Source organism: Limulus polyphemus, unplaced genomic scaffold (assembly GCF_000517525.1).
Source record: "Limulus polyphemus unplaced genomic scaffold, Limulus_polyphemus-2.1.2 Scaffold2016, whole genome shotgun sequence".
Taxonomy (NCBI): domain Eukaryota; kingdom Metazoa; phylum Arthropoda; class Merostomata; order Xiphosura; family Limulidae; genus Limulus; species Limulus polyphemus.
The window spans coordinates 115,278-129,149 of NW_013667626.1; the positions used below are offsets into that span (position 1 = coordinate 115,278).

Below are 13,872 nucleotides of genomic sequence, written 5' to 3' on the forward strand. Positions count from 1 at the left end.
CTAGAGGGAAGGCAGCTAGTCATCACCACCCACCGCCAACTCTTGGGCTACTCTTTTACCAACGAATAGTGGGATTGACCGTCACATTATAACGCCCCCACGGCTGAAAGGGCGAGCATGTTTGGTGGGACGGGGATGTGAACCCGCGACCCGCAGATTGCGAGTCGAGCACTCTAACCACCTGGCCATGCCGGGCAAGTTATACAGTAAATGATACATTCAGTGGTACATGTGAAGGGCTGTCTTATGTCTAAAGTTGTGTTTTGTCATCGTATATGTGTGGTGCTGTTTATATGTGGGCAGATGACACATCTGTTTCGTTTACATGTGTGAATGCCTGGAGTACCATTTGTTTAAGGTTACTGTGCATCAGAACTTATTTAAGGTTTATGCCCTCTTGCGCCTCCGTCACTAAAATCGTATTGGACAAATCGTAATGTATGCCAAAATTGAAACAGAAAGGCTGCATTATCCAATGAAACTGAGACATTTTATTTATGGAACCAATAATGACTCGTCACAATGCTTACAGAGTGGTTTATAAAGCTCATACTGAAGTAATGTATGCTAGACATCAATCAGTCGTGTTGAAGCAGCACAAATTTCATGTGTGCTCTGTCGGTTCATATCATAACCGTGTGATTGTAAACTAAGAAGATACCCTCAAAGAGAAAAAAACACTCCTGCTGAAGATGGTGTTATTTGTACCGAATTCCATCAAGTGTTATTATTCGAAATGCATATAGTAGCAAAACTGATATAATTTGTCCAAGTTATATTCCTCCTCCTCAATATTCCACTCCTAGCGCATCCTTATGATGCAAATAAAACTGCACAAGCTCTAAGCATTAGGTGAAAGGGAAAAAAATTAAACTAAATGTTTTCCCCCAAAACAAACTCAGCTAAGCATAATTTATTATAATAATATTATCATTCCTACTGAAGTCCGGTGCTGCAAAAATTACGTATGGAACATAGAACAGTTTGTACTTGACTCATGCCATGTGATAGATAGAAAAATGAAAGACCATACTAACTGACCAGCTGTAACATAATGGAAGTAAATTATCTTTTTCATACACGAGTCAGCAGTAAAATGAACAGTCTGAAAATACTTTGATAGGCCTCAACAATTAACATATATAGAGTACTTTAACCTGACTGGACTGATTAATTGACTGTATTCCAGGATTTTATCTTTGAAAAATATCCACGTAAGATCTGTGCGGATGTGTTTCCTTGTTAAACTATGTCTTGGGTTATCCAATAAAATTCTGTCTATAATTTCTGAGTGTGAAATATACTTATGTTGTAAAGTGAGCTATACACTCGGCTCGTTCTAGTTTGGTGAGCGATGTTTCTACTGCATCTTGGACATGAGCGAATTAGCCACCAAGAATTGACGTATAACGATACCAGTCCTTTGGGAATTTTTCCGAGTACGAAAGAGCGATGATGATATCCTAGTTTTAAATTGCATTTATATATACACAGAGAGAGATAAGTGCCAGGCATGCATACCAGCGATACAGTTACTGTATGTTACTAGCTGATTCTACAACACTTGCTCGAACTGGTAAACCTATCAACACACTCCAGAGTCCAAATGTTCAGCGTGTAAGAGGTCATTGATGTGGAAAAATAGTGAAACGTGTTGAAACTTTGTACTTTTCACACTTGTCTGAAGAATGTCTGCTGTCCCTGATGCTGGGTGTAAACCAGCTGAAGCAGACGTGATCATACACACAAGAACACCTATTTGGTGTGGGTTGTATGGCGTGGTCAGTAGTGAAAAGGGTGTTCCTATGGATGTTTTAAGTAAGATGTAATATTTCTGAATTCATGACAGAATGATCCACCTAACTAGCCTGTCATTGCCTGTGTCGAGCACGTGCACGAGTAGTGGGATGTTGTGCGCACGAAGTGTCAAAAGTGTGATATACGGGACACAAATGGCACAAAGACGACGGGCTGACAAGATTAAAAGACAAAAAACAAACAAATTTAGGCCTACTTAAAACTACTGACAATCAATAGCGTCTATCAAATAGCCACCATGTAGGCTGTTGCTCTAATGGCTTATTGTCGGATTTAATCTCAAAATACTCAGAAACGAACCATCAAGTTGTTCCACAGGTCGTGAGACGTCGACAGTTTGAAAGATTTCATGTTTATATATTCAACACTTCTCTTTCAGCATACATAAACATAAGCCAATACTTTAATTTTAAAATTTCATAACAAATCACTGAAAACAATAAACATAAACAACTTAGTATTGAAGGTCAAACTTTCGTCAAATCCACCTCAATTAAAATTTTAATCTTATAAGCTTGCCTAACAATAATTTTAATTTCTAGATTGTGTTCCTGCCATGCATAAAAATTATTTTTGCAATAAAATATTTTGTTACTATTTACCTCAGATTTCTTTCTGTTCTGTCCTTAAATCAAATAAAGGTGGTGTTGGAAATATTCATGTTTAAAAAAAGACAATAAACAAACAAACTAAAAAGACTTGACACAAGGTATATTTCGATTGTCATTCCAAGGCACACCACCAATTTCCTACAATTTATGTTACACGGATTTTAGTTTTTTTTTGTGCATGATACAAGTCATAATATCTATCAGATACCTGAAACATTGTATGGTTTATTGGTAGGCTCTAAAGAAGTAAAAACTAAGGCCAGCCAATCCTAAGGAGTAATACCATATATATATAAAGAAACATTTTAGTTTTTTTTATATAATAAGCTCAAAACTTGTCTGAAAAACATCTTATTGCTTCTATCTATCCATAGAAAAACTAACAAACCAAAATAAAAAGTAACTCACCATCCATTGTAAGCAAAGAGTCCCGAGTAGAAGGAAAGTGCTATCTTCGTGATGTCCGATTCCGTTCCTTCAAATGAGAAGTGTTGTGTTTGTCCTAAACGGAACGTATTTGAAACCTTAGAAATATTATTAACGATACAAGTTCCAGGATTTCATGCTGTATCATGATGCTTACTGAATTAAGGAAAACAAAGTACATAGCAATACTTGCATTATTTTTTTATAAACCACATTTAAAGAATGACACAAACTGAACAGATAACATGGGCAGATTAAATAAAATAGAAAAAATAGTATTTTTTATGTACTAAGGATTATACAAATGTGCATATAAATAGTAGATAGCTGAGAAGTTTTGATCCTCTTGGTTTATCGAGCATCCTGAAAATAACAAGAGGTTATTCTACATTCAGCAGAAGCAGAAAATATAAACGTGTATCTTTTTCAGAAGGTATAAGAGATGACAAGAAACAAGAAGGGACCTTTAAACATCTCTTTTTTTTTTTCATAACAAATTGTAAGTGGTTGAGAGGCGTAGATTTGGACGCTAATGTAACATATAAACACGTGACTGTTTCACTTGAAAAATTGAAGTAACTTGTATAACATTTCAATGTTCTATGTAGTTAATATATGAAGAAAAAAAATGTAATATAACACTAAAATTAAATTTCTAAAGAGAAAAAAGAAATGATAAAAATATTTATCAGCTGAGCTAACCCCGTGGCGGTGTTTCCAATACAATAATATTACTGTTTAGTATATTCCCAGGAAAAATACTTAACAAATTTATCTATTAAGATAACATATATCGAAAAATTTGGACGAGATCTGAAATATATAGTTACTGCCTTAAAGAAAGTTAGCTTGAAATCACGGTACAGTTTTGCCAGTCATAACTTGGGGTCCAAGACCACGGGTCAAGTTGTCACCAAATGACAGCTAGCATTAACTTCCGATCTTCCTACAAATATTACTCATTCTATCGAGTTCCACTCACGATTGAATTTACACAAATGTTAAAACCACAGCTTCTCATGGAGCCTAATAGAATTTGTGAAACAGAATAAAACACATACATATGTATATGTTACTGTGTCTTTTAGCTTGAGGGAATTACACCTAATCTGGTCGAATCTGAATTTTTCAAGACAGTAGACAAAAAGTAATAGAAAACTGAGAAATGCATGATTATCGAATGAAACACTGCTGGAGTTCAAGCGGTTTTACAGAAAGATAGTCATACGACAATATTTAATTAAAAACAAAGAGATTTCGGAAATGTAAAGCACTAATCAATATCACGAAAAATAATAAATTATACCTCTTCAGACGAACATTTATTAAGGTCGTGGATTAAGGCGTTGGTGTTTAAAGCGGCCCCAAAGATAGAACTTCTTGCTTGTCAATTTTTGACTCAGTCCACCACAATTCTACCAGGAGACTAAGAGGTGTGATTTAGCATGAGGACAAAATCAGATCGGATTGTATCCGGAAAAGGTTATACAGATAAATCCAATACCACGTCAAAATAAGTTCATACAGTTAGTCCAATAGTATATGTAGACTCGCTTTCCAGTAAAACAGTACGGCTTGAACGGCTCTGTGCCGTTCCTTACCGTACCTCAACAATCACTGAGTAAATTGTTCACCTCTGACTCTGCTGGTACAATCATTAGTAGAGTGATGGAATTTTGACACAACTGAGAAGAGTACAGATGTATCCAATTATGTTGATTCCAGTCCTAGTAATATTGATGAAGATCATAATAAGTTGTGTGGCATGGTTTTGTGAACGATGGAGCTGATGCAAATCTTCTCCGACTGAAGCCAAACTCCTGTGGGCTGTTCCTCATCGTATGATCACTGATAAGCCGTCTAGATGCTGACCTGAAGTCCATATTGAGCCCATTGTTTCACAATGGCTATGTTATTCATCTAGTGAACATTACGTGGAGTTAAGTCTCCACGAATTTGTTTAGGCCGACTAGTATATAAATCAGTTGTCTGAGAGTGTGTCCACTATATTCCTACTGATAACAGACTTGTATACACCAACTCGAGCTGCTCTTTGGCAGTTTTCAACATTATAACTGTTCTAGCTGTCAAACTTCCTCAAACATTCTCCGCCCACTAGTGCCACTACCAGCGGGTAATATTACCACACAATTACCTACCGCTAACTTTTGTTCCTTATTTTTCAAGTAACGTTATATCTACTGTAACACTAGCTTTTATTCCTGCCCCTGGTGACTCAGCAGTAAGTCTGAGGGCTTATAACGCTAAAAATCGGGGTTCGATACTCACGATGAGCACAGTCCATATAGTTCACCATATAGCTTTGTGCTTAACAACAAAGAAACCTCTATAGATTCCCTATTAATAAATCATGAGATAATGAGTCGAAGGACTATTTAACCCCTACGAAAATCACCACTTCAAATCACGTATAATTAAAACGTTCATGACTATCACTTCTAAAAAATCAGATTCATATATATATATATCCAGCGAACTATATCTGATGTTATTTTAACAACCAGTGTCTTTCCAGAGCGAGAAAAACGTGTAAAATGCGCCAAAACAGCTGCGAATTACCACAACACTAGTGAAAGCGTGCACAATGTTAAATATTTATTGATTTTTGAAACATTTTCTTTATACCTAATCAATGGCAACAGTGTCATGTCAAGCCCTACCGAAACAAGAAATCAGCACCATAAATTTATTTCAAAAGTAAAAAACCACCTTAAAATCAAATACAATTATTTTTAACTATAACCTTTTAAATGGTTTCCTTCACAATGTCATACTGTTTCTTTAAGTCCGAAATATTTATTGACAGACACGTACGTCTTTCTTCAACCACGCTCTAAATTGGACTCTTGAACACACTGGTCTAATGTCAACACCATGAAACACAGTATCCTCACTGTGCAAAACAGGTTCGAATTTCAGAACATGAGAAACTAACTACGGAGAAGAAGCTACATTAAACAAAATGTCATGACGTATAGTATTACTTCCTTATTGCAGCTGCCCAGATTTCCAATGCCCTCACACTACGTGGTAACGACACAAAGAATATTGTGTTTAATTACTGAAGAGAGGAAACTTTAATTTGTATACATTATTGTGTTTTTCTTTACCTGTTCCTCACTTTTTTTGCCATACTTAGACTTCTTGCTCGACTTGACGATTGCCATATAGACTGCTAAACTTAAAATTGAGACATAGATTTTGCTGTGGATTGCATTGTGATAAATTCTTCCAGTGATAGAGAACAAATAAAGCTCTCTCTCTCTCCAGTTCAACACATAAGAACTTATCTAAATGTAAACTTTGACTTTGCTTTAATAAAGATACGATTGTTTGTAGACCCGTGTCCAGTCTCTTTTGTTTTATAGACTCATTAACAGGGAAAATATGGCATTGTTCATTAAGTATCCGATGAATCCTCCTGTTTTTGCTATTCCTGCAGGTTACTCTGAGAGAAATCAGTGTGATCTGAGAACTTCAAAGTAGGTAGGAAGAAGAAATTTTGGTAACGTGACCAGGATACTGATATTGTGGATGTCTGTGTTTCTCTGGATAAAGTGTCTTGTCTTCTGTGCTCTTCGAGGTTCTTGTACCATTGAGATGAAGTTTCATGTTCTAGGAAATGGCAGGGCTAGGCATGGGCTAATGGCTAGGGCACAGCCCAAGAGTTGGCGATGGATGTTGTTGACTAGTGCCTTCCCTCTAGTTTGTCATTTCAAAATTAGGGATGACTAGTGTAGATATCTCTCGAGTAACTTTATGCGAAATTCACACACACACACACAAAAAGGAAATGGTATTTCCTGCAAAACAAAGGACTTTTGATCAAGAGGAAGAGAGCCACTAGTGACTGGTTGTCAAAGAGAATAGTCGAGTTTAGGAGAAGTCCTCTCCTGAACATCCTACTTTTCCAATGCTGCAAAGGTCTCTAACAAACAACTCCTTGTAGTCACAGCCCAAGGAAGAGCTGCTGCTATCTAAAATTCTCCTCTGAGATTTGACATCAGCATGTGGGAAACTCGTTTGACTGAGAATCATTATGGTGGTTTGTGGTCTGACAGATCTGAGACTATGTGGTGCAGTTTTTACAGGATTCCTTGACAGTCACTGGCCAGAGTAGAGCCACCCAGCTCTAGTTAATACCACCACTGATCAAATGGGGGAGACTGGAGATACTAATGATGGACGATATTCACCAACAGATGTTGTTTTGGCATCAGTTGAAACAGATTAAGGTGTTGATCTGTAGAGCAGTTTTGAGCCTCTCTGTGAATACAGAACTACTGCAAGGACAACCACGGGTCACGGAGGAGCCTGGAATTATGCAGAATCATTAGGTGAGGTACTGAAGGCACCCCTCTTCTGTTATACAGAAACATGTATATAACACCTATCAGAGTGCATCAACACCTTCCCCAGCCCACCCTTGCCATATCAAATTAGCTCAGTCTGGCACAAGTCAACAGTCAATGGTAGGGAGGCTTATGTGAGATCACAACACCTGTGAGGGACGCAAAGCAGATTTTGCCTCTGATGTTCGAGGAAACGGCAAGGAAGAACTGTGGAGCAGGCAATGCAATGCCAAACCTTGAGTTGAGTGGGGCTAGCCACTGATGCCATCAAATACCAAGGCAAAGCTTCAGGACTGGAACCTGGGAATTACTGAGTTATGCCAACACTTTGGCCTGATGGAAAACTGAGCTGTCCAACAAGTCAAGTTTTGAGAGCTTGGATGCCTATGCAGATGATCTGTGCTAGTTTTACTGACTAAAATGATGCTGCAACACTTGGGTACGAGAGATATTCTCAACCTGAGAAGGGAAAATTTTTACAGCTTTTCCTAGCCCATACTTTCTGCTGAACTGGAGCTCCACTGATAGCAACCCAGCCACCAACATATTCTTGCATTAGTACCCAGTGAACGGGCAGAGCTATCATGGTCCTCCCAGGACACTTGAGCTACGGCCAGTGTCAGTGATGCCAGAGAAATGACAGAATGTTAGTATACATTACTCGAGTATCAGAGACTAAATATAGTATTTTGCATTTAATGAAAATTTAGTCAAGTGTAATGACAGAGGTTGAATTTGTTATACTGAAACGATTCTGAAGCCTCACCATGTCCAGTCATTGTCTGTTTGTTTGTAGTTAAGCACAAAGCTACACAAACGGCTGTCTGTGCTCTGCCCACCACGGTTTCTAGCGCTGTAAGTCCGCAGACATACCGCTGTGCCACTGGGAGGCATGTCCAGTCGTATTCAGTCTAATGATTGTGATCTTGACAATAGCCCTGCAGCATTATTTCCATGTAAAAGGCCCCACTGTAAGGTTTTTCATGGTCAAAGTACGCTCTACTCCATGCTGGCTTTCCATAAGCCATATAGTACACGATGATGACCATCTCCCAGCATCCACTTCAACAATTCGATTGCATAGAAGTCCACTGGCACTGCAAACTGAATGGTGTGGCTTTGTATGGAACAGTATGAATACCCATTTCATTCTTCAGCTGCTTGAGGCATGTCATGGTTGAATGGATATGTTGTGAAAGCAACTTGTGCTGACGTGATTTGATCCACGTTCCTCTTTTTTTTTTTTTTTGCAATGTCATTAGGTACAAGGGATATCACTGTTTTAGTAATCTTAAACCACCACTATGAAACATGTCTTTATGATTTCAGTATAAAAACATTTTGTATTGGATCAGGCTGTTACATACCTTTTCTAAAAGCAATCAGTTTTTGATAGCATCACACTATCTACGAATGCCACACAATGACAAAAAAGCAGTTCTGATATATACTTTTCCACAGGTACTTTATAGCGGCTTTTTCAGATGACTTGCTGGTTTGCATATTCAAACTCATTTTAATATAACACACTCAACCCCCTGTATACATGTATGTTGTAAAGCGGCTATTGCAAAGTGTGACACAGTTTTTCCACTCTTATCCTTGTTTTGTTTTTTTTTGTTCTTATACGGATGCTTATCACCAACAGTAGTGCAAACTCAAGATGAATAAGAATAAACATACATTTATTTACGAATCACATCGTACATACAAGCAGGAAAGGGCGGGTTAAGCTACAACTGAGCGCCAGTTTCTAGCTCATATAGATTCTAATAGGATTCTGATCCTTAAATCACGTGATGTACGTACACTGTTCAAGTTATATTTCACCATTATGAATCAGAGCTTGTACTTTAATAATCAATTCAAAATAACATAGCTCACTAATTAGAAGGGCGGGGACCCCGTCATTGTAGAGGGTCAAATCATGGTTATGTGTCTGTAATTTCCATTCTTATATGTACATTTTTTACTGTTACATGATGTGTGTAAATTTTACTTAACAACCAGATTACCCTGGGTCATTAAATCAAGCAGCAATATATTATGTATACATGTGGTTTATGTGGCGAAGTTTCACAGATGAAAGTTTATTACAACCTACCTATACTAGGTGAAGTTTATCAACAGAAACACTTACTGTTTGATGGTTTTGTAGTTAGTTCACGGGTGATGTAAGGTACCTAAGTCAATCACACAAAGATCTTGCTGTATGAATCTAGGGAAAGTCATCTGGTAAATGTTAATATTTTCGAGTGTTGTATTATATAATAATATAATGCCACTGACATGTGTCTGATTTATATCTATTTCAAGCTCTCAAAAATATTTTGGTTATAATTTGAACTGCCTGAAAAGATGCTGATGTTACAAGCTGAAACACGATGTTTGTACACAAAGCATTTAGGTGCATAATTAATATACAGATACTTGCATCAATCACTGCTGTACAGTCACATTTGTTACAGAAAAGTCAGATGAATAGAACGATAACACAAATAAATGACAGATATGGATGATCGTGAACTCCTTTACCACACAAGCATATACGTGGGCGTTCTCTTGACCTGAGATTTGGTGTATGATTCAAACTACTGCTGATCTTATTCATCAGTACGAATGTATAGGTCTCCAAGTGTGCACTACATAACCTAAACTATGAATGTGTTGCTGATCTTATTCACCTGAACAAGATCAGCAACACATTCATAGTTTAGGTTATGTAGTGCACACTTGGAGACGTATACATTCGTACTCCAGTCACTAAGTGTGCGCTTCAAAGTTATCTGCTTAAACTCATATCAGGCTTGTTATTCAATGTCAGTATCCAGGATTACCGGGTGCACGAACTAAGTTTGTCTTAATTGTCAAAGCCTCATTTTATGAGCTGGATCCACCATGCTTAATAACTTACAAAATCATAATAAAAATTGCTTTCTTCTATATGTGTTTTCTATAACACATACATATTTCAATGTTTTATACTCAAAATATTTGAACAAAAATACTCCCTGGTGGCTCGGCAGAAAGTCTGAAGGCTTATTATCCTAGAAACCGAGTTTCTATACTAGTGGTGATGGGCTCAGCACAGACAGCGTAGCTTTGTTCTTAACAACAACCAAATCAATCAAACAAAAATCACGAGGTTTTTGGTTTAACGAATATCTAGATCAAGTAATTCGATAATTTGGCCGAAAATATAAATTAATACATTACAACCATAAACCAGTTAGAGGATTTTGTTTTATGACACGTGTAATCTTAGTTAGACCGGTATATTAAAATAGCTATATTAATTACTGGGTACACTTTTAGGCCCTGGTCTGTGTAGATAGCTTGCTTTGATCAGAAGTTATTGATAATTTAACCATTTCTTTTAGAGTTGTTGCATCAAGGGATTTAATATTTTAATTCATTATTTTTAATCTACACGTCGCACAATGGGACAGTCATAAATTTACTGACAGAGGTAAAATCCGGGGTTTGATTCCCTACGATGGAAACACAGCAGATAGCTCAATGTAACTTTGCTCTATTACAAACAAACTTAATTTACATATGTTATATATTATTACATCATTTAAACAGGTGTTTAACTATAGTAGTGTATTTCGATGAAACACTTAAAGAATCAAATGTACAGTATCATTGTAATGATTACATAATTAATACAATCTCTACTTCGTGTGTTAAAACCATCTATGTACTTATTGAGGAGAGTTTCAACTGATCAGTGCCGACTCCAGTATTCTGAAACGGGTGGCCAAGGAGTGGCGGACAGATGGGCTTGGGGAATTAAAGCTTTCTTTTTAAAGCATAAGTAGAAGAAAACCAATGAATGATAAATTAAGAAGTATGATGGCTAACCAGATAATGTTTTATTTGGTGTTTTTCCCTGTGTATTGTCGCCTAGTAACTGAAGACACTATTCCGGAAGATGTAGCTTTTGCTAAAAGTTTTATGATGAAAATTTTGGAAGAGGCAGACAAATCTTAGATGTGTCGCCTACCTCTCCTCACATCCTCTTGGAGTCGCCACTGTAAATGATCCATTCTGCTAGTCGAAGAATTCGTCTGTTTCAGCTTTTCGTGTTAGCGTCATCTAGTGACACCTGTCATAAAGCACAACTAAAGAATTACACGTGGTCGTCGTAACCTAAAATTTATTCATATCTTAAATTATGTAAATATTTAAAAAAATACGATGACTTTTGTGTTGGTGTGTATGGGGGGGGGGGGTACATTTATTTTTCGTCAATAAACAAATTTAAAACAGAAGAAGAACACACAATTCAGCTTTACTTTGCGCATAACAAACATTGTGAATTACATGACAACAGAAGCGCTTCTCAATCCATTTCACAAGACTGGTTTGTGTAAACCCGTAAGACACACACCTGAAGAAACACAACAATTATTCTATACCAAGAAACTCTGGTGAATGCCAGTTTTCAAATAGAAACAGAAAGGGCATCACCTAGTGGTTAACATGCTCGGACTGGGAACGCGAGGGTTCATACTTTTCGATCTATTACCTCAAACACGCGCTCCGCACTGTGGGGTCGTAGGTGCGCTATAAAAGTGACATTCAAATCCCACTATTTCATGAAATAAGAGTAACCCTACACATAGTTAGCAGTGGGTACTTTTGATTACCTGACATCCCCTAGTCTATTAGTTCAAAATTAGGGACGACTATACAAAGATAGTCATTTGTGTGGTTTTGCGGGAAAATTCTGACAAAAAAAAACCATCAAGTATAAATGAAAACCACTAAAACTGTCTATTTCAGTAGTACAAACTAGTACAGTAGTAGTTGGAAAATTGTTAAAATAATTTATCAAGCGAGAATAAAACTATTCTTACTCAATATTATACTACCTTGGCACATTAACAAAACGCGATAGTTCAAGGAGACCTCTATTTATATCATTGTATCTTCTCGAAGGTGTTATCTAGATGTTTAACAACAAGGAATGGATTTATCTCCAGTGGTAGTGTGGTTTTATTCATTGGTGTTTACTGGTATTTTAACAGGAATTTCGTGATTTACGAAAAGATGTTTGCCAATTGAATATTTTCTATTTTAAAGAACTGAAGATATGTAAAATAATAAATGAAACAAGGTCCTGTTATCCGAGCTAGAGTTACGGTTATATGAAAATGACACTGTTTTCTATCTCTTTTAAAGCTTAATTATTTAGAGATAAATTAGAAAAGAATAAATATGACACGAAAATCAAGAAATATAAAATAAAACACAAAAAGTCTAAAACTCAAATTAATGTTTATTCCTTATTGCTTTCGCATGTATAAACGCTCTTCGCTGTCAAACCAAAAATGAATAAGTATATAAACGTACCTTAAACATACTGTGAGTAACTCTGAAGAAACCTTAAGGTTATTCAAAACGAATGTTTACCAAATAGTAGCCTGTGATGTTGCGAAACCAGGTTAATAAAAAATATTTAGAGAAAACGGAGAGGAATGAAGTTTTGTTATACATATATTTAGAAGAAAAAAAATGTGTGTTTGTTTGTAATTAAGCACAAAGCTACACAATGGGCTATCTGTGCTCAGCCCACCACGGGTATCGAAACCCGGATTCTGGCGTTGTAAGTCCGCAGACATACCGCTGTGCCAGTGGGGGGGCATATACAATAAGAATAATGAGTATTAAGAGCTGAAAAATCTATATTGAACTTCTCCAGAAACATTTTGATTGGAGAACAGAACTAAACGGCTGTTGGACATACAAGACTGTTTAGTTTAAGTTATTATTTAGTTTATTTAGTGATATAATATTTCATGATTATTTAGTTTTCATAACAAGAGTGTTAAAAGTAATTATTCTAAAAGCGATAGTTATGACAATGACCCCCAGTGGCACACTGGTATGTCTGCGGATTTTACTATTATACACCGGGTAGCTTTGTGCTTAATACCAAATAAACAACAAGTTATGACAAATTTCGTTGCGTAACTCGGTAAGAATCGTACGTTGTATTTTTTTTCGTTGCCTTAAATAAGTATTGTTACAACATATCGTCTCGTAGTTTGTATAAAGTTTTAGGCCTCAGTTGGGCAAAGTATATATATAGGCGACCAAGTGAGTGCAAGTTAAGTAATAAACGTTAAGTTAGCGAAAGTGAAGTTAGACTGCGTGATTGTTAGTTTAGCGGTAACGGGCAATATCTAAAGTGAGTTTCACAGTGGTATTGTTGATAAAGGAGAATAATTTGTCTTGTAAAAGGGTGTTCTAAAGTAACTGAACCCGGCTGTGTGGACTTTGACGAAAAGACAATTATTTGAAGTTTGGATACAACTGCAATAACACACGGGGTAATGTAACTGAATCTATCACAGATTGTGCAGTAAGAAACAAAGTGGAGAAAAAATAATTCGTCTTGTCAACCGAATTCTAAAGTAACTGAACTAGCCTGTATGGACTTTTGACACGAAAATAGAATTAGTTAAAGCTTTAGATACAAATTTTATAAACAATAGTGAAACCATTTTTTGTACATAGTTTGACTTGTTTTGAAGTGGATTATGTGCTGCCCGTTTATTGTTCGAATATATCGCCAACAAGTCACAGATACCTACTGTAAAAAATCCTACATATTTACACCTGGAAAAAAGTTA

At 36.6% G+C, this 13,872-nt stretch overlaps 1 protein-coding gene across 1 annotated transcript in view; it reads right to left on the reverse strand.

Annotated features, from left to right (window-relative positions):
- The window catches only part of LOC106465667 (Y+L amino acid transporter 2-like), a 72,390-nt gene that overhangs the window by 32,207 nt on the left and 26,311 nt on the right, over window positions 1–13,872 (reverse strand). Inside the window, exon 3 of the mRNA XM_013925902.2 lies at window positions 2,838–2,931. Within this exon, the coding sequence (XP_013781356.1) occupies window positions 2,838–2,931 (94 nt within the window). The remainder of the gene's footprint in view (window positions 1–2,837; window positions 2,932–13,872) is intronic.